This window comes from Chrysochloris asiatica, unplaced genomic scaffold (assembly GCF_000296735.1).
Source record: "Chrysochloris asiatica unplaced genomic scaffold, ChrAsi1.0 scaffold00007, whole genome shotgun sequence".
Lineage (NCBI taxonomy): Eukaryota > Metazoa > Chordata > Mammalia > Afrosoricida > Chrysochloridae > Chrysochloris > Chrysochloris asiatica.
The window spans coordinates 28,299,028-28,316,451 of record NW_006408525.1 but is presented as its reverse complement, the minus strand read 5'-3'; the positions used below and the strand labels follow the sequence as shown (position 1 = coordinate 28,316,451).

Below are 17,424 nucleotides of genomic sequence, written 5' to 3'. Positions count from 1 at the left end.
ACTTGATGGCACTTAACAACAACTGTCTAATGTGGTGCTATAGGATAAGCACTGGACTTCTTAACAAGGTCAGCAGTTTAAACCTACCAGCAGCTCCTTGGAAACCCTACACAGAATGGTTAATGAGTCAGAACCGACTCAACGACACTTTACAGCAACAATTGTCTAATGCTTATTTTGAAAAATTTTCCTTTTCTTTTATTAGCGCACCATGCAAAAGATTTGATATCTTATTTGCTAAAAGTATTTGAAAAAAATTATACTTTGAGATAAGAATTGATAAAAATATAAAGATAGAATGGAAACCAGATATTTATAGGAACAAACATCTGGCTAAAAATAAAATCCAAGCTAAGTAGAAGTAAATTATACACTGGGAAAGAATCTTGAAAGCAAATCTTCCCAGACTCAACATTATTAGCAACCTCAGATGTAAGCAGTGCACGAAGAAATGTTTGCCCCTTGGTCTCTTGGCTTTGATGTATTCTGGACAAATCTACCAAGGTTTCCCCAAAACATGTCAACATAAAACAAAGGAATGATTTATTTTCACTTTAAATCTTTCACTTCAGGTTTACAATGAACAAATTTGGGGTTAGACATGTAGGAAAGATGTGCTCTTACTGGATCGATGCCAAAAGGGTATGGTCCACCAAAAACGCCAGGGATAGCTGGGTTCAGCTGGAGAACGGGGTTCCCCCGAAGTGTCTCCTCCCTAGTATGTTAGAACAAAAGTCAGATGTGTTTCTTATTGAAAAAGGGAGGCTACTGGGGTCCAGGAACTGACCCCAAAATAAACTACCATAGCTATATGGTCTCTTCAATAAAAAGAACAGATTAGCAGCTGAGAATGCGAAACAAAGAGAACAAAAATAAACATTAAACACACATACACAACCGCGGAAAAATTGCTCGAAGTTTGCGTTTCATTTACATACTAAATAAGTCATGTGCTTAATTCAGAGTCTCAGTTCTTTGGGACTGCTAATCAAGTCACAAAGCACTTCACAAGTAGGAGCATAAATCAAAGGAGACTGAATTCTCCTCAAACAGAGACACTGTCAACTCCTTCCTAAAGAAGTGTTAATTTGCCACTTGTCTTAAAAATCAGAGGTCACAAGAGCAGGCATCTAAGATGCAACTTTTGGTCTCTCCCTGTCCAAAGGAAAGAAGAGTGAAAAAAATCAAAGATGCATAGAAACAATTAGTCCACTGGACTAAGGGACCGTACAAACATCCGTCTCCGCAATCCTGAGACCAGAAGACCTAGATGGCACTTAGTTACCACTATTAACTGCTCTGAAATCTTTCTGATCACATTAGAAGGTCCTGGATAGAGTGGGGCAAAAGTGTGGAATGAAACCAAAAATCATTAAAAAAAAACAACCTATGGATTAAAGACCTTAATGTGAATCCCAGAATTATCAAGGTCATCAATGAAAAAATAGGGACAAATTTAAGGGCTCTAATCCACAGGAGAAAGATAAGGCTTTCTGCTCCCGTAAAGATTTATATCCTCAGAAACCCTGTTCAGGGTCGCTATGGGTCGGAACCGACTCGAAGGCACTTAACAACAACAACAATCCTGGGCACACACAGATTACGAACTTTGCAAAAATTACACAAACAAAAGAAGACAAAATAGACGACTGGGATGTTCTGAAAATTAGAAACTTATGTGCATCAAAGGATTTCACCAAAAGAGTAAAAAGGGAGCCCACAGAATGGGAAAAAATCTTTTGTAACGACATATCAGACAAGGGGAATAATTTCTAAAATCTATAGGAAACTAAAATACCTCTGCAAGAAAAAGACAAGTAACCTAATTAAAAAAAAAAAAAAAAAAGACTAGGCTAACCGGACATAAAGAGACTAGTGAAAGACCAGAGCCAGAGATTATGGCCCTTAGTTGCCCTTGAGGTCTGGAAATGAACTCTCCCCCATGGCTCAATTTTCAGCCAAACTATAGTCCTAAGTGGGATAATAACACCAGGGAGATACATACCTTAGAATTATTAACCATTGAGTCACACAAACACACACACAATGACAGATATTTACCCAAGGGCAAAGTTCAGGAGGGTTAAGAAATGAGGAGGAATGGAAATAGGAAACATTAGGAAGGAGCTGCATAAGTGATGTTACACTGTTGTTAGGAGCCATCCAGTTGGTATTGACTCATAGCAACAGAATGAAACACAGCCTGGTCCGGCACCAACCTCACAATCGCTGCTACATTTGAGCCCATAACTGCTACCACTGTGCTAATCCATCTCATTGGGGGGTCTTCCTCTTTTTCTCTGAACCTCCATTTTACCAAACATGGTATCCTTCTCCAAGGACTGGTCCCTCCTGACAATATGCCCAAAGTATGAGAGACGAAGTCTCACCATCCTGGGTTTCAAGGAACATTCTGACTGTACTTCTTCCAACACAGATTCGTTTGTTCTTTTGGCTGTCCATCATACTTAATTTTTTTCCCACCTCAGCAGCAACTAGTTTTATAACAGGGTCATATGAATGTTTCTGGCAACAAACTATTATATACAGAAATATATGCATGCAATATGTATTTCTTTGGGCTTGAAAAACTTTAAAAAACTGCAAGTAGTAAAATACACACTGCTATAAACATGATTTTTTAAAATTCAACATAATTATGAAGATTATGCTATACTAAAATGTATACATCTAGCCCATTTCTTTTTAACAGTTGTATAATATTCCTTTAAGTGGTGGGACACACAAAGTGTCCTCTTGATGGCATCTACATTGCAGTCCCTTGATAATACAGACAGCACTGCTATTATCAACATCCTTGTTGTTAGGTGCTGGTGAGTCAGCTCTCAGACACAGACACCCTACGTACAACACTACGTCCTGTCCTGTGCCATTCTCTTAATCAACTGTTACTATGTTTGAATTCACTGTTGTAGCCACTCATTGAGGGTCTTCTGGTTTTTCACTGACCCGTTACTTTATCAAGCATGATGTCTTTCTCCAGGGACTAGGGCCTCCTGATAGCATGTCCAAAGTACATGACACATAATCTCACCATCTTCGCTTCTAAGGAGCATCCTGACAAATCTGTTCCTTCTGGAAGTCCATGCTTTAGTCCATATTTTTTGTCAACACCATAATTCAAATGCATCAGCTCTTCTCTAGTCTTCCTTATTCACAGCCCAGACTCTGAGACAACTGAAAACACACAGGAGGTGATTGAAAATACCAAGGCACGGGTCAGATGACATCTTTCCTTCCCAACACTTTCAAGAGGTCTTCTGCAACAGATTTAGCCGATGCAATGTTGTTGTTGTTGTTAAGTGCCATGGAGTCAGTTCCGACCCATAGCGACCCTGTACAGGGTTTCCGAGGCTATAAATCTTTATGGGAGCAGAACGCCTCATCTTTCTCCCGCGGAACAGCTGGTAGTTTCGAACTGTTGGCCTTAAGGTTCGCAGCCCGATTCGTAACCACTACGCTACCAGAGCTCCTTAGCCGATGCAATATGTCCTGTAATTTCTTGACTGCTGCTTCCACAGATATTGATTGTAGATCCAAGTAAAACAAAACTCTTCACAACTTCAATATTTTCTCCATTTATCATCTAGTTGCAAGGATACTTTTATGTTGAACTATTATCCATATTGAAGACTGTCCCATCTTTGATCTTCAACAGTAAGTGCTTCAAGTAACAGTGTCCTTCCAAAAACCTAAACCCATTGCCCATGAGTTTAACCTTGATTCATAGCAACGCTACAGGACAGAGCCGAGCAGCTCCATAGAGCTGGAATCTTTACAGAAGCAAACTGCCACATCTCTCTTCTGGCTGTGGGTTCATCCTGCAGAGCGGGTTAGCAGGCAAACACTTAAGGCACTGCGCCACTAGGGCTCCTCAAATGTTGATTATTGCTGTTGTTGTTGTGTGCCGTCAAGTCAGTTGACTCAGAGCAATCCTGTTTAGGTTTCCAACAGCAGCTAGTGAGTTTGAACTGCTGACCTTGCAGTTGCAACCCAGTGCTGTACAGCTAAATTGCCCTCTGAGGAGCTTATAGAATTTGCAAGAACCTCACTTTCTCCCCAGCCAACTTACGTGTACTAACAAGATAAGATTTGCTATAACTGTAGCAAGAGGATGAAATTTGGGTCTAAAGTGAGTGTGCATTGAGTGGTGAGGTAGAAGGTGGGCATCCAGAAAGGGGTCATCTTCAATACTTTGGTTAAGATCCAAGGAACTGTCCTCCCCATGGTACTTTTAATATTCTCCTCCAACTATAGCTCAAATGCATCAATTCTTCTACGGGCTTCTTTATTCACTGTTCAACTTCTGCATGCATATAAGGTTATTGAAAACACCATAGCTTGGTTCAGGCGCACCTTAGTCTTCCGACTGACATCTTTGTTCTTGGACACTGTAAAGAGGTCTTGTGCAGCAGATTTGCCTAATGCAATACATTGTTTGATTTCTTGATTGCTGCTTCCCTGAGTGTTGATGGTTGATCTGAGCCAAATGAAGTTTTGACAACTTCAATCTTTCCTCCATTTATCGTGATGTTATTTATTGGTCCAGTGGTGAGGATTTTTGTTTTCTTTACTTTGAGATGCAATCCATACTGAAAGCTGTGATCTCTGATCTTCACCAGTAAATATTTTAAGTCTTCTTTGTTTTCAGCAAACAAGGTTGTATCATCTGCATATCACAGGTTGTTAAGGAGTCTCTTATCCTGATGCTCTGTTTTTCTTCATATAATTCAGCTTCTCAGATTATTTGCTCAGCATACAAACTGAGTAAGTATGGTGAAAGAATACAACCCTGGCACACACCTTTCCTAATTTTAAACCATTCAGTGTTCCCATGTTCTGTTTGAACAACTGCCTCTTGGTCTATGTACAGATTCCTCATGAGTACAAGTGAGTGTTCTGGAATACTCATTCCCTGCAATACTGCTCATAATTTGTCATGATCCACACAATCAAAAGCCTTTGCATAGTCAATAAAGCACAGGTAAATATCTTCCTGGTCTTCTCTGCCTTCAGCTGACATCAGCACTGGTATCCCTCGTTCCACATCCTCTTCTAATTCCAGCTTGAACCTCTGGAAGTTCTCTGTCAATGTATGCTTGCAGTCATTTTTGAATTATCTTTAGCAAAATTTTGCTCGCATGGGATATTAATGATATTGTTTTATGATTTCCACATTCCGTTGGGTCACTTCTCTTTGGGATGGTGACAAATATGGATCTCTTCCAAACAGTTGGCCAGGTAGCTGTCTTCCAAATTTCTTGGCATAGATGAGTGAGCGCCTCCAGTGCTCTGTCAGTTAGCTGAAAGATTTCAATTTGTCTTCCATCAATTCCCGGAGCCTCGTTCTTTGCCAATGCCTTCAGTGCAGGTTGGATGTCTTCTTTCAGTATCTTTGGCTCTTGATCATATGCTACCTCTTGAATTGGTTGAACATCAACCATTTATTTTTAGCACAGTGATTCTGTGTATTTCTTCCATCTTCTTTTGATGCATTTTGCATCATTCAATATTTTGCCCATTTTTGTTGTTGTTAAGTGCCATCAAGTTGGTTCTGAATCATAGCGACTCTGTATAGGGTTTCCAAGGAACAAACTGGTGAGCTTGAATTACCGACCTTGCGGTCCAAACTGGCATTGCAGCCCAGTGCATTAACCCACGACACCACACCAGAACTCCATTTTGCCCATGTTGTTGTTGTTATTAAATGCCGTCAAGTCGATTCTGACCCATAGCGACCCTGTATAAGGTTTCCAAGGAGCAGCTGGTGAGCTTGAACCACCAACCTTGAAAGTCAAACAACTTTGCAGTCTGACGTATTAGCCTACGGAGCCACACCAGCACTCTCATTTTGCCCATGTTGTTGTTGTTATGTGCTGTGGAGTCGGTTTCCATCTCATAGCGACCCTATACAGGGTTTCTGAGGCTGTAAATCTTTACGGGAGCACAAAGCCTCTGCTTTCTCCCGCGGAACAGCTGGTAGTTTCGAACTGCTGCCCCTGAGGTTAGCAGCCTGATTTGTACCCACTACACTACCAGAGCTCCTTATTTTGCCCATAGTATCCTTCATATTGCAAGTCAACGCTTGAGTTTTTTTCTTCAGTTCCCTCAGCTTGAGGAATGCTGATGTTGCTCCCTTCTGGTTTTCCAACTACAAGGTTACATCGTAGGAATTGCAAATAATGACAGGAAACATAATATGTATGAATTGTTGAATGGAAAATCAATTATTTCACCCAAATAATAATAAAAAGTTTTTAAAAATTAAATTAAAAAATAATGGGGAAAAAAAGCAACCACAAAAAACAGAGCTGAGCATGAAAGGAATCAGCTTTGAATGTCAGCATCTTCTGCAACTTACGTCCAATTAGATTTAGTGAACATTGGCCGGACACTCCAGGATGACCCAAAGATATTAAGAGACTTGGAAAAGCAGTCATTGTAGATGAGGCCAGTGTAGATGGAGAACACACCCATCAACAGAATGATGTATCGGCCACTGAATATGGTGCTAAACATCTGGGAACCAGAAGAAAGAAGTCAGTAAGGATGTACCTACAGCAGCTCATGAGTGACCATGTTATTTAGAATACACTAGTTCCTTCCTCTCATACCCTTTCATATCACTGTACCTCATTCTGGATCAGAAAGCTTAAAGCAAAGATCAAAACACAATGCTAATCAGAGATTCCCTTTCACAGCACATGGTCTCTTTAATGATAAGATGAGCATTAACTTCCCTATGCCCAAGACTTCCAGATGACAATTTTCATCCTGACTGTTTACGCAATTACAAGCCCAGTGTAAATGTAACACACATTACCTCATTCTCATTCTTCTGGGAGAGAATCCGGCTCTCCCTTAACACCATCCACACAGCAAAAAGGGTCATCAAAATGCCATGGCCAAAGTCTCCAAACATCACAGCAAATAGGAAAGGGAAAGTGATAATGGTATATGGAGCTATATAAAGAAACAAAAGAAGGAAAAAGAGAAAATACAGAAAATTGTAAGAGTTTCCTGGATAGCACATTCCTCTCCATGCTCTATGATCAATGGAGTGACTTTTTCCCAAGCTGCCAGGCAGGTAGTCTGTCAGGAGTAATCTCCCAGGGCAGAGTCTGCACAGCTCACACAGAGCTGCCGCTAACAAAGAAGAACACCAGAAAGCTTTGTCTTCTAGATAGCTCTGGCAACCAACCACCTGAGATGCTATGCCTGGGCCAGGAGAGCGTTCTTCTTTTGGGCAACGCTGGATAAAACGAACTAATGTGAGAGAAGCCTTAGAACAGAACAAGGCACTTGCTGCAGAAAATGAATCTTCAGACTGTTGATTTAATAACTCTCCTAGAAGAGCAGAAATCAGTCTTGTGTCTAACATAGACAATAATTGCAGTATTTTCTCTGCCCAGCCTGGCAGCCAGGAACAAGGCATTTTAAAATATCAGGCATCTTAGAAAAGATAGTTTTCTTTAAGCAGCCCTTGAAAATAGTTGGTTTGAGAGAGGGCAAGTGCTTTACAGCTGTGAGGGTATATGAAAGAATCCATTTAAAGTTAAAAACAAAACCAAACCTCTATACAGAAAAGATTTTGTTGTTGTTGTTTTTTTTCACCTGGATTTATCTCCCGGTAAGTTCCAATTCCATAAGCGTCTACTATATTCTGAAAGCCATATGTGAACTTGTTGGTTTTGTTATATGTTGGAGGAGTCTGGTTTGTCTGCATCCTGTTCAAAATGGAGGGAACGGTGGAGCCACTGTGTTCCTGAAAAGCATTAAGCACATGTCAAAGCTGGGTTAGCCTTCTGATTGTAGAGGTGGTGGTTACAAATTTATCACAACTTATTGAACTGTCCACATAAAATCTGTCCATTCTTTTCAGTGTAAATGACCTAAATAAAAGGAACTGAAAATGAAATTGTAAGTTACCATGGGGAAACTAGTATAGGTACAAAATTTGCAATGGATGATTTAAATTCTCAGGAGGAACATTCTTACTATGAAAAAAATTTAACTCTAGAATGTGTAGCCAAAGAAAAGGTGGAATCTCCTTCTCTGGAGGCTCACCTACAAGTATTATTTCCCATCTTTTATGGAGAAAATGCATTCTCTTCTTCAGCAACCACTCATAACTCCCTAATCCCTTGCAGTGGTTAAGTGCCTGAATGCTAACCAGATGGGTAGAGGTTAGAACCCACCAGCTTCTCCAGGGAAGAGAGATATGGCAGTCTGCTTCTATGAAGATTTTCAGCCCTGAAAACCCTCTGGGGTCTACTCCAGTCTTAGGGTCACCATGAGTCACGATCAGTTCTACGGCAATGGGTGTGTGGGCTCATCACCAGATCCACAGGTCTTCTCTCTTGACACTAGAGACCGTCCTCTTCTTTGGCAAAAGTTTTTATTCCTTGGGAGTTCCCATCTAGCTCACCAGCCATTCTTTTTCTCTCTCTGCTGGCTCTTCTTTCTCTCCCTATCCCATAATGCTGCTGGTCTCCAAGGGTTCAGCTTCAGTTTCTTTATTGTCTCTCCACAGTCTCCTCTCAGAGGTCTCACTCCATTCCACTCTCATGACTCCCCTTTCTTTCATTCTGTCCTGTTGAGAATCTAGCCTACGGTTGCTAGACAGAGCCATGGGGCTTTCTGTCCAGCACCCCAAGGTGATGGAAATGAAACCTTCCCTATCAACAGGCTTCTCTTGCTGAACTTTTGTTTCCAATAATGTAACCATTATTTCCCTAGCCACTCAGTTTTGATGCCTCTAAAAAAATATTAAAATTCTTTCTTCTGCATCTTGCTTGCAATCAAATGTGCCTGTTGAGTCTGCCTTCAGAATGTCTCACAAATCCACTATTTTCCCAACCCCATTCATTATAAAAAACTGTATCTGATGGGTGCTTATGACTTACTATTCCAAGTCTACAATACGAATTTAATCCCCCACCTATGGACTCTCTGTATTCCCCAATCCAAACTAGATACATAATACTATGAACCGATGACTGTCACAGTGCTCTTTTGATCCTGCCCAGTAACTACCCAGTAACTTTCAATACCGATCCTATGGAATAAAATTTAAAGTTTATGCTATTTAAACACCCTCCACAATTAGGTTCTAAAATCTACCTAGTCAAGGTTTACCTCCCACTCTTTCAGCCAACCCATTATACATTATAATTCCTGCCCGGCCCAGCCGCCCACTGTTGCACTGAACCTCTTGCCTTTGTCCATAATGTTCTCTTCTTGTCACTGCTGATCAACAGCTCACCCATTCTTCAAAGTGCTCATCAAATGCTACCTTCGTCTTCAAGTCTTTTCTGAGCAGGAAAAGCTAGCACACATATACCCTTCCTCCACACATATACACCGCACGCCACTCTTAGTACAAATTGCCTTGTATGTCAGCCTCTCCTAACAGGCTGTAAGATACCGGAGGGCATGTTTTTGACATTTCTCTATCCCTTCCAGCCCCTAGGTCAGTGGTAGACAGAGCAGTCACTCTATCTACAAAGGGCTCTGTCTGGTTCTACTATAGAAGTCTACTGGACTGAGAGAGTCAGGAAACATATGTTCTGGTCATGAGCTATCCTCTTGAAGAATCATGGATAGATGAACAAGTCAATTCATTCCTGAATTGCAGCTTCCACATTGTAAAGTAAGGGGAGCACTCTAGGGCTCTGTACTACCTAATATATTATCAGCATATGAATGAGGTAACTATGTTAAAAAAAACAAACAAAAAACTCTGAAAGTTAACTGTCATAAAAATGAGCTCGATTAATGTTACTGTTGGGGGCATTTTCCCTCTTGGACGCACACTGCCCTGCTAGCTGTGAGGGACTCACCGTGCCCCTTCTGAGTGCAAACTGGATGGAGTCTAGGTCTGTGACAGGGCACCACACCTCTGCAATCAGGCACTTCTGGGTCACATCTATGTTACACAGGTTCAGAGTGTGGTAGATGGCCTTCATCTTCCGCACCTTGATGAACCACACCCGGACGTTCTTAGCAGCAGCCTGCAGAACCCGCTGGCGGTGATCCTCCGTTTGATTCAGAACCTTTATGGGGAGAAACAAGGGAGGGAGCCTTCCAACACCAGTCTTAGGCCTCAGGATATAAATGGCAAAGAGGCACAGCCTTCTGACACAGGCTGCTATGTATTTGGGGGTTTTTCCCTTCTTTTGGCTATAATGGCTTCTTTTTTGCCAAATCCCAAAGAATTAGATTTCTAGTTATAAACACAGTTATTTATCCTCAAGTTGAACAAAAACTGAAAAAAAAAAAAGCTTTTCTTTCTATATTTAATCTTGCTACCAACCCAGAGAACACAGCAAAACAAATGCAGGCCATTGGCTTTTGGAGAATTACAGAACAGTGAGTTTCCATAGGGGGGTCCTAACTCAGACTCAGAGAGTGGGCATCACAAGCTCAGAGGCTGACGATGTCAACAAACCCCTGAACCTAAGCCAGCATCAGTGGTGGTGGGGAAAGAGGCAGCATTGAAAACCATTGTCTGCCTAGGTCATACTGAGGGACATACGATGGAGACATGGGATCAGGAGGACCCAGGGCTTTTAGAGGGGATCGAGACTGTCACCTCCCATTGTCATCACAGGGCCAGATAAGGCCTCACCCCTCTCAAGATTTCTTGGGAGAACAGTTTCAACCTCTTATCCTTTGGAAACTAGTATAGTATGTATTACTCAGAGGAATCATATTATCAGGACTGGGGTTAGGGAAGGGGCAAGGACATTTTATATTCCATGTCATGTTTATTGCCAACTATTTAAGGTTTCAATACAGAAGAGGGGCTAAGCCCCCTACTTCCAATTTGAAAGAACTTGACAAGCAACCCAAAGTCTATTTCTCTGAAGAGGAAAAAGCTATATATTTGCACATGTCTCCACGTGAAGCATCCATTAGTATAGATCAAAGTTGCAACTAACTTCAGAAAGAAAGTCTTGGGCAGAGGAAAGCGATTTCCACAGAAAGTTGTTTTCTGTTTTTTAAGCCATGGCACACAGAGAAAGTGCTTGTTTCGCCTGAGAATAAGGAGCAAAGCTACTCTCTCTCTCTCCATTGTGGACTACTTCACAATTTCAAAAAGTTCTATTTGCTTTTCTCTTTCCTAGCCCCTCCTGCCACATACCCCTTCTTAGTATCCCTTTTTAGAGTTTCAGTCTGTCAAGGCGGATTTTAAAAATCAAATTCTGGCCATTTACTCTGATCGGTGGGGATACTCACCATTATACTACTGAGTACTGGCTCTGGTCTTTTACCCTGAATAGATCACATCCTCTTTAAATAGATTTGCAAATCTGGGAGGAGGTAAGACAGCCCTGGGACCGCATGTACTAACTTCACCTAACATCCACTTGTCAATGGTTCCAACTCATAGAGACCCTGTTTCTGAGGAGCAGCTGGTGAACTTGAACTGCCAGCCTTGTGGTTCAAACAGATCTTGCAGCCCAGTGCATTAAGCCACAGTGCCACACCAGGACCCCTCTCATCCACTACACTTCTATCTTAAAAGAGTCAGCAGTGGGTGGGGTAGGGGTGGGGTGGCCATGTATAATGGGAACGAGGGCCAGAGGGAGAATTTTTTTTTATAAAAACATTTTATTGTGGTTTGGTGAAAGTTTACAGGGTAAATTCATTTCCCAGTCAACAACTTACACACATTTTATTTCGTATTAATTGCAATTCCCTCAGTGTAATAGTACTCTTCTCATTTCCTCCCTGGGATCCCCATTTCTAGGCACCATCTTTTCTGCCCTTTCCTGCCTTCTGAACTTTGTTTTGGGACAAATACTGCCCTCGTGGTTCATGGCGGAATGTTCTCAGGTGTGTTTTCCTCATGGATGTTATTGTTCACTTTACAGGCCTGTCTCTTGATGGGCTGAAAGATGATCCACAGGAATGGGCTCAGTTCCAGGTCTGAAGGGGTATCCGAGCGCCATAGTCTCAGGGTTCGCCAGTCTCTATTAAACTGGTAAATCTTAGCTATTTGATCATTTTGAATTGTGTTCTACATTTTTCTCCTGCTCTGTCCAGGACGTTCTATTGCAGTCCAGATCAGAGTGGGGAGTAAAGGTAGCCTGGCACCTCCGAGTTCTTTTTGTCTCCAACTCAGAGGGAGAATTTTGGGGAAAGAAAGTTGAAATTAGATTTATATAACTGACAATTTTGCCACTGGTACAAGGAACTGCCTTTAGGGTTAAGTATGTTTACTAGTGTTTCAAAGGGGCAATCAAACATTCGTTCTTCCACCAGGGAATAAAGTCCCAACCTGCCACCTTCTCCCCTGCCGGTGTGTGTAAAATACTGACTCCTCCCTTAGAGCCACTGTGCTTGTATGCTCTACACCATGATTTGGAAGAAATGTAACACAATCGCTTTCTGAGTACAAGAGCCATAGCAGGGCTCTTGGAATAGACTGTGTAGTTAAAATCTAAGGCGACCTGAAGGATACACACCAAGCTGTCCAGGTGGCTGCCTCTGGGGGTACAGCATGTGTGTAAGAGAGCAGAACTTAATCTACAGGTGGTTCTGTTTTTCGTAGCCAAGCATATTGGTTCTTTTTGTTATAGAACATATCTCAGATATAGAGAGGGACTGACTCATTTTGGTATCAACAACATCAGCATTCCATCTCCTGGGAGGATGACTAGTCCTATTTTTGGAGTCCTGGTGTGGTGCTGTTGAATAAGCTAATCACAAGGTTGGTGGTTCAAACCCACCAGCTGCTCCATGGAAGCCCCGTCACTATGAGTCAGAACTGACTTGATGGCATTTAACAAAAGTATTTTTAAACAGTCCTTCCCTGAGACTTTCCCCCTAGTTTCCAGGGGGACATATTACCCACAGATACTTCTTGGTCTGGTAGCCTAGGCTGTTACAGGTGACTAATAAACTATTAATGTTTCAAGGAAGGAGAATGGTCTTCTATTCTTTCATTTCACAAAAACACACTCCCTCCAGCCCTCTGTGTACCATTTGGAGATCATCAATCCTGGTATTTACTCCAGAAGCCATTTCCTTCCTTTCCTGTGGCGTCTCAGGACACGGATAGAGTGAGGCTCGGAATCTGGAATACACAGACACGATCAAAGGAATATTGACATTTCTTAATCATCCAGTTTTAACAATCTTCAGAAATAATCCGAATTTACTCTGAAAATCTAAATAGAAATAACTTAGACTGACATGCTAATCAGCAATTACTTATAAGAACTGGCCTGAAAATAGACATTTGAACTATCTGTACATTCTCTGTAGCTATTAAATTCCTTTGAGGTAAGAACAAAGTAAAACAAAGCAAAAAAGTAAATTATATTTTGGAAGACATACAGCTGGATTGCTCCTTAAAAGGGAGGATGGTGAGACTTTCTCTCTCATACTTTGGACACGGTGTCAGGAAGGACCAGTCTCTGGAGAAGGACATCATGTTTGGTAGAGTGGATGGTCAACGAAAACTAGGAAGATCTCCAATGAGATGGGGTGACTCAGTGGCAGCAAGAATGGGCTCAGATATATTAATTATGAGGATGGCACAGGATCAGGCAGTATTTTGTTCTATTGTACACAGGCTTGCTTGCTATGAGATGAAACCAACTTGACGGTACCTAACAACAACTACAAATTATATCGTAAATTACTGGGGAAAAGTGGCAAGGAAAAAATTCTTAAGGGCAGAATTTCAGAAAATTTTAAGAACACAGAGCTCATGACACTTTCCTGGGTACACAAACCCATCATAACGGGGTATTTATAAAGCATGAGTCTTAGTTATTTCTCACAGAAAAAGGTAACTGTAGTTTTCACAATACAGGTATGTGAAACATAATGTTCCTTTGGACAACCATCCAACTGCATATATAAGGGGGCTTTAAAATATTCATGGAAATTTTCTATTGTCTTTTAATTCCATTCTTCCCCAAACTTTTTGAAGTCTCTTGGTATGCCTGGGTCCCATAAGGCTTTGTACCACCCCAGCAATCAGAAAGGATTGGAGACTTGGACATGCAGAGCTGGGTGCCTACATGGGAAGGTGGACAGATTGGAGCCCTGGCCTCTGAGGTTTTAATATCGGCCGATGTCCCTCACGGGCTCTGCCCAGCTAACCCGCCTCCTTCTGGTAGCAGATCCTCTGGTGCTGGCTGAGCTGCGAGCTCTCAGTAAAGGCTTTGCTGCAGGCCAAGGGTTTCTCACCCGAGTGGGTCCAGGCTTGCCACACGGGCATGGGGAGAATAGTTGTGCAGTTGCAGCAAGCAGCAACTGCCTGGGTTTAGGCTTGCCAGAAGAAGGGGGAGCAGCTATGAAAGGTTTTGCTGCACTCACAGGGTTTCTCACTGTATGTTGCTTGCGGAGCTCAGGGCTCTACTTGAAGGCCTTGCCACACTGGTTGCAGGTGTGTGGCCTCTGGTGCTACACCAGGTTGGAGATCTGGCTGAAGGCCTGGCTCTCCCCACACCTGGAGGATTTGTTGCTATTATGCATGTGCTGGTGCTGTGAGAAACGTGGGCAGTAGCTGAACACACATGTGAATGTGGTGGCGCTGGAGGAAGCTGGCCCAGTGCAGAAATGCTTGCTGTCCTCGTGGGGGGTGTTGAGCTCCTCCCTGTGCAGATGTGCTGAAGTTCAAGCAGCAGTGAACTGTCCTTGAAGCTCTTGCCACAAGTCTCACATCTCCTGAGGCAGGAGTGTCATGTGCCAGGTGCACTTCTTTTACAAGCAGGGTCCAGGCCCTAGTGGCTGGTCCAAAGACTGCTCCAAACTGGCCAAAGCTGTCCCCACATGTGGGCCTCTGGGGAAGAGTCTTCTCAGGGCTCCTGTGTTCCAGCTCACTTCCACCTCAGGAGTGTCTGGCTAGGGAGGTGGTGGTGCCTTCTCGGGCTCTAACTCAAAATTAGGCCAAGAGGTGTTTCTCTAGAGCTTGGGTTTCTGGACATCTTGGGGTCCAGATGTGACCATTCCTCCACTAGCTGTGGCTGGCAGAGCACCTCAGGGCTGAGGGAGGGGTGTCATGCTGATGCCTTGGAGGTGAAGGTGAGGGACTCCTGATGTTCCCTAAGGCGTATGCAGCCCCACAACTGCAATAGCCAAAGTGGAGAGAAACATCAGCACCACGGGGTCAGAAGCAAGCATTGCTCTGTCCTGTCTTCCCAGCTGGAATGCTGTGCCGGAGCAAGGCACGAACACAGGGAGCAGAGCTGCACAGCCGCAGAGAGCAGCAACTGCCTGGTCCCAGGCCTGCGACTCCCTCCACACAAGCCATGTATGTGACCTCAGATATTATGTGATTTGGACATTGTGAGAATATCATGTAAGAGAATGTTCTTAAAACATCCAAATTATATAATGTTCTACTTCACAGAATATACCATGGACATAAAGCACCTTATAGCTGAACTTTAAAACCATGAACTTGGACCATTTCTCACTGCTTTAAACAGCTCTAAGATTGCTAAGAACCATGGTAGGAGGATAAGTACTAGACTAGTGGCAAGGTTACCAGTTCAAATCCAATAGCTGCTCTTGGAAACCCTATGCAGGGTTGTGATGAGTTGGATTTAGCTCAACGGCACACAACGACATTACTAAAAGATACAATCATGGGTCAGTGTAGATGATAAAGGATCGTGTTTCACTATTTTATTCCAAGATTAAACACTTCAGTGGAATGGCTGTGTCCTCTTGAGCAGAGATAGGTATCTCTTACCCTTCACAGATTTTCTTGACTCTGTTTTTCAGCTGATCGCCTTGGAAGAAAATGATAAACACAGACTTGTGCACGTAGTCACCCTAGGCCCCAAAACCAAAAATCAAGAGTTCAGACATCAGTAATATAGATGAAAACTTAACTTACTTTTTGGTGATGAAGGACAGACAATAGGAATCCTTCGGTGATAGAGCAACTCTGTACTTTAACCCCACTCCATATTTTGGAGTCTTGGTGTGCCGCTGAAGGATAAGCACTGGACTGCTAGTCACAAGGTTGGCAGTTTTAACCCACCAGTAACTCCTTGGAAACCCTATATAGAGTTGCTCTAAGTTGGCACCAACTTGACAGCACTTTAACAACAAAGAACATTTGCGTTGTAATCTCTAATTCACAAAACTCTCTTGAGATTCAACCAAGAGTTTGACACAGATGTTAGGAGGTTGCTTCTCTCAGCACTATTTATGTATTCAACGTTCAATCTTACATTGCCTGAATGACAGGAGGAAAGAGAAAGAAGCTGTTCCTGTCTGTTGACATGCTTAGAAATTCCCAGATTACAAAGACTGAATGCGTACTGGGAACTCCTCAATGTTGATGTAGACTCTCACAATTTGTGCTAGTTTGGGGCAGAAAGACAAGCAATCCATCCCAAATATCAAGTTTACACCTGGAGTCTGAAGCAAGGGTTGGAAAGAAAGATCAGAAACCTAAAATCTATGGTGTGTTAGCCAGCATTGTCTCTGGGGCTCATAGTTTCTGATATGCCTACAGAGCAAATTAGTTTTATAATAAGAAGGGAAAACGAGTGAAGAAAATAAGATAGATAAGAGCTAACGAAGACACAGTAGGCTTAAACCCTAAATTCTCTAAGGCTAAACCAAAGAACAATCTTTGTCAGCTGCTCTATTGTGAAAAGCCAGACCACCTTTCCTGATCTGTTGATAAAATAATCTTTCTCTTGCCCAGAGGAAAGCTGGCTGAGTAATTGTGAGGACAGTTCCACGTTAGGTGTGACTACACATTACCATGCTTTCACAACCCAAGAACAGCCTTTAGAAGAGACTGTAATGTAAAGTTGCTCCTCTGGGTAACTGAACTCACTACCACGTAAGTATCACATTCCTACTCAGCACAGAGAATAAAAGTCATGTAACCACATCATTCTCAGCTGCATAACCCTCCCAAGTTAGAAATCTTACATTTCAATCTCTCTGAAGTAGAAAAAATAATAACTGAAGAAATCCATACGACAATTTAGAACAGAAAAACCACCTCCAGGCTTCTAAGTAACATGAATACAAAGGTGAGGTAAGATGTTTGCAGTGCATTTAATGGTTTTGTTTGCAATCTTCCAAACCAGGAATTACCATACTTACTTGCTGCTGCTAAGTGCTATGGAGTCGGTTCCGACTCATAGCGACCTTGTACTTAAGGCCTGGGCTGTAAGTTCTGCTCCATCATGTCAAATGTCAAGATATTAAACTGTTCCTACTTTCCAAAGCATTGGGTGGGGAAGAACAACCATCCTATTTTGCATAATGCAAATTTTCAAACCAAGTTTCTAATTCTCCCAGTAAATCGACCCCAAACCCTTACCAATGGAAATGTCTACATTACACAGATCACAGTTTAGGGGCTCAGTCCTTCTCTCTTTACACATGCATGTCACCAAACTTGAAACC

The 17,424-nt window shown here is 42.3% G+C and overlaps 1 protein-coding gene across 7 annotated transcripts in view; it reads right to left on the bottom strand.

The window, feature by feature from the left end:
- ATP6V0A1 (ATPase, H+ transporting, lysosomal V0 subunit a1) overlaps nucleotides 1-17,424 on the bottom strand; it is an 86,660-nt gene that overhangs the window by 22,832 nt on the left and 46,404 nt on the right. For all 7 annotated transcript variants that reach the window (XM_006832670.1, XM_006832668.1, XM_006832669.1 and 4 more), the window contains 7 exons: nucleotides 15,740-15,822; nucleotides 13,012-13,105; nucleotides 9,864-10,076; nucleotides 7,636-7,786; nucleotides 6,845-6,984; nucleotides 6,383-6,540; nucleotides 625-715 (listed from right to left, as the gene is read on the bottom strand). In XM_006832670.1, the coding sequence (XP_006832733.1) occupies nucleotides 625-715; nucleotides 6,383-6,540; nucleotides 6,845-6,984; nucleotides 7,636-7,786; nucleotides 9,864-10,076; nucleotides 13,012-13,105; nucleotides 15,740-15,822 (930 nt within the window). The remainder of the gene's footprint in view (nucleotides 1-624; nucleotides 716-6,382; nucleotides 6,541-6,844; nucleotides 6,985-7,635; nucleotides 7,787-9,863; nucleotides 10,077-13,011; nucleotides 13,106-15,739; nucleotides 15,823-17,424) is intronic.